Genomic DNA, 3,962 nt, shown 5'->3' on the forward strand with positions numbered 1-3,962 from the left:
AATAATTATATAAATATAATGGTAAAATACTGTGAGATGTCAGACTAGTTTTTCTTTAATTTAAAAATATATATAAGATAAAATATTCTTTTATATTTTTTAATTTTAAATTAATTTTAAACTATTTCAAAATTTATAAAAAATATAAATTAATATTAAAAAATAAGTTAAAACAGTTATATTATTTATTCTTTCAAAATGATTTATGAGCATTAGTATTTTATAATTGTTTCTCAAGTGTCTATTCACTTGATAATATGTTTTTGTCATGATTTTGTATTTTGTTATTATTTTCATATTTTGTTTTCTTTTTTCTATACTCTCACATAATTAGGCTCCACTAACTAGACGTTCATATTTTCTTTATTTATATATATAGTTAGTTTTTTCTCATTTAAAACCTAATTAATTTAACGTTAAGTTGTTTAATGCTAATGATAGTCACAATCTTATAGAAAAAATCAATCTCAATGATTTTAGTGATCAAGAATTACATTATTTTTGATAAGTCAGTTGGAGCATTATAAACTTGATATAGTTAATCATGAAATGTTTCAGAATATTTCTACCATTTCGGAATTGTGTCGACGATTTGTAGAGACTGAAAAAATACATCATTATCACTTAATTGACAGATTGATTCATAATCCTGTTTATACGGCAACAATAGAACGATCATTATTAATTATAAAACTTCTTAAAACATCTCTTCGGAATAAGATGGAAAAAGAATTCTTGACAGATTCTATGATTATCTACATTGAAAAGGAGTTTACTACAATGATATATACGATTCAATAATCGATGGGTTTTATTCAATGAAAAATCGCAGAATCGCAGGATACAACTTAAATAGTTCGATTCAGAATCTACAATTTTCTTTTTTAGATAATTTTATAGTTTTTCATAATATATATATATATTTTATAGTTACATATATTATTTCTTTTATAAATTTTTCTATATGGTTTTATTTCTGGTTATACCTCTAGATATGATGATTGAGTTTTGGAATAAAAATTAGGTTTTATCATAATAACTCTTTCATCAAACAAGCCATTTCTCTATAAAAAAAAAATCATTGATTCCGATAATTGTTGTTCAATCCGATACGCTTCTATAGTAAAAAAGAGATACATGTTAGATGATAATCATGAACATTAGATAAAAACCAATAAACTAACATTTTCGTCCTAACTTGCCAGGAATTCGTTTCCAACAAAAGTGAGGCTACTAATGTGAAGAAGTATCTAACCAGATTATAATCTTGGCTTCTCAAATAAGTCCGCCATTATTCCACATGTAAAATTTAAATTGGTCCCAAGTTTTTTGTGAGTATTGTGTGGAGAAGTAAAGGTCTTTTCCACCGAGGGATGCACTCGCGAATAAAAGAATCTATCAATTATAAAAATGTTTAACTCACTGATATAAGGCCAACGAAATATAGAGCTCTACGAAGTCAATCCCAAGCCTAACTTCCACCGTAATAGAATTCTCTATAGGAAGAAACGTAATAAAAAAATAGATAAAATTAGAGAAATTATTAATTAATTAATAATTTAAAAAGAGAAAAAATATAAATATCTAATTAATAAATATATAAATAAAAAAATAAAATTAACTCTATTTATTAACTTAAACTAAATGAGTAAATTTTTATAATATTTAATTTAAATTAAATTTTACTAGTTTATACGTTTAATTTGTGCTACTACGGACGGATGGTATATTATAAAGTGTACATGATTTTGGACAATAATTAAAAAATAAATATATAAACTGCTGTTGGGTTGGGTCCATATTACTAAGTGCTTTGGGCCATTTTGAAATGGATAAGTCCAATAATTAGTTGAGGGCTTCTTCTCTCTCTCTCTATTTGCATCCAAAGCAGCACATATACTCATTTTGGTTCAAACCCTAGATTCTCTTTTTCGGCTGCATACTTCTTCACTGTGAGAGAGAGAGAGAGAGAGAGAGAGAGAGAGAGGAGAGGAGAGGAGAGAGAGAGGAGAAATGGTGTCCGGATCAGGAGTCTGCAAACGGGTTGTCGTTGTCGATGCTCGTCACCACATGCTCGGACGTCTATCGTCGATTCTAGCCAAGGAGCTTCTCAATGGTCAGAAAGTCGTCGTCGTTCGTTGTGAGGAGATCTGTCTTTCCGGCGGCCTTGTTCGTCAGAAAATGAAGTATCTTCGTTTCCTCCGCAAGCGCATGAACACCAAACCTTCTCATGGACCTATCCATTTCCGTGCCCCCTCTAAGATCCTCTGGCGTACCATCCGAGGGTAATCTTTCTTTCTTTCTCTTGTACAATTATGTCGAGATCAATGTGTATGTTAATGCGGACAAGTTAATTTATTGTTAATGTTTAAATAGGATGATTCCTCATAAGACCAAGCGTGGAGCTGCTGCTCTTGCAAGATTGAAGGTTTATGAAGGAATTCCCCCTCCTTATGATAAAATCAAAAGAATGGTTATCCCTGATGCTCTCAAGTGAGTCTTTTGATTAACTTTGTTTTGTTGATTGTGTTTTTTCAGACTCATTTTTGTAACTTTATTGCTTTCTTTCATGGAACAGAGTTTTGAGGCTTCAAGCTGGACACAAGTATTGCTTGTTGGGAAAACTTTCGGCAGAGGTTGGATGGAACTATCATGAAACAATAAGGGTAAGACTTGCCATATATTTCTTCACCCACAAACTCTTTTCATCACCTTCTTTCCTAATGTTCAGTTAAGTTAATGTAGAAGTGCTGCTATAGGTTACTTAGGAAGATCCACATTCTGGGTTTTATTACTAGTATAAATAATGTTTCTTTTTCATGAATTTGATCTAAATTTTTAAGACATGCCATATATTTCTTTGCCCACACAAACCATTTTAGAACTCTAATGTCCAGTTGAAGTTAATGTAGAAATGCTGCTATAGGTTTCTTAGGAAGTTCCACATTCTGGGCTTTTATTACTAGTATAAATAATGTTTCTTTTTCATTAATTTGATCTAAATTTTCAAGACTTGCCATATTTTTCCTTTGCCCACTAAGCATTTTAGAACTCTAATGTGTAGTTGAAGTTCATGTAAAAATGTTGCTATCGGTTACATAGTTCCACATTCTTGGTTTTTATCACTAGTATAAATAATATGTTTCTTTTTCATGAATTGGGTCTGAGATTTTTAAGATTTCGGTTCAATTTTCATAGAAATGCTAGAAACTATGCTGTTATTGGTTGCTGTTAAAGATGTTTTGTAACCTATATGGATATATTATAAGTTGGATGAAGAAAGAAAAGGATGTGGAATGTTTAAAGTAAGTGTTATGACCTCCTCAGGAATTGGAGGAGAAGAGAAAAGAGAAAGCTCAGGTGGCATATGAGAGGAAGAAGCAACTGGCTAAGTTGAGAGTGAAGGCTGAGAAGGCTGCTGAGGAGAAACTCGGCTCTCAGTTAGACATCCTTGCTCCAGTGAAATATTGAAGTCCATGTTTGTCACTGATTTTCAAGGGGTGCTGTTGATCTTAGAATTAACCTCATCTCGGTTCTTTGTTGCTGTTTGAAAGACCTATTTTCTTCATTGCATTATTATAAATTTTAGATTCTGTGCCAGTTTTGTTTCTTATTATCCTTTTCAACTAAACTGCTTTCACCTTTTCTTTCATAAATGCTCTTTTTAAAATGTGTATGAATAACAGGGTTTAAGATTTTCACATTTGTGAATTTTAGTCACTATATTTTCAACACCTTGTTTATGTGTTGTATACACATAACCTTGTTTGTGACTGGTTATTGAAGATATTTGTAATGAATGTCATTGAAACAATGTTTCTACATTCACTTCATTGTATATAAATCAAAATGTTCCCTCATATTTTAAGAGTTTAAATGGTGATCGATTGATAAATACAATCTCGATTGAATGGGATGTATAGGAAATGATCTATTACTTATATTAATGAATTGTTTTTTTT

At 30.5% G+C, this 3,962-nt stretch overlaps 1 protein-coding gene across 2 annotated transcripts; it reads left to right on the forward strand.

Annotated features, from left to right (window-relative positions):
* Positions 1–1,839: 1,839 nt before the first annotated feature.
* Positions 1,840–3,600, forward strand: LOC124919137 (60S ribosomal protein L13a-4). Of its 2 annotated transcripts, none has more exons than XM_047459302.1 (5): positions 1,840–1,965; positions 2,004–2,285; positions 2,377–2,493; positions 2,579–2,666; positions 3,328–3,600. In XM_047459302.1, the coding sequence occupies exons 2-5, from the start codon at positions 2,014–2,016 to the stop codon at positions 3,469–3,471; spliced, it is 621 nt and encodes a 206-aa protein (XP_047315258.1). In that variant the 5' UTR covers positions 1,840–1,965; positions 2,004–2,013; the 3' UTR covers positions 3,472–3,600. The 2 variants fall into 2 exon arrangements, with proteins under 2 accessions (XP_047315258.1, XP_047315259.1); XM_047459303.1 differs by having other exon boundaries at positions 1,852–1,964; positions 1,998–2,285.
* Positions 3,601–3,962: the final 362 nt, after the last annotated feature.

This window comes from Impatiens glandulifera, chromosome 1, assembly GCF_907164915.1.
Source record: "Impatiens glandulifera chromosome 1, dImpGla2.1, whole genome shotgun sequence".
In the NCBI taxonomy this organism is placed as follows: Eukaryota; Viridiplantae; Streptophyta; class Magnoliopsida; order Ericales; family Balsaminaceae; genus Impatiens; species Impatiens glandulifera.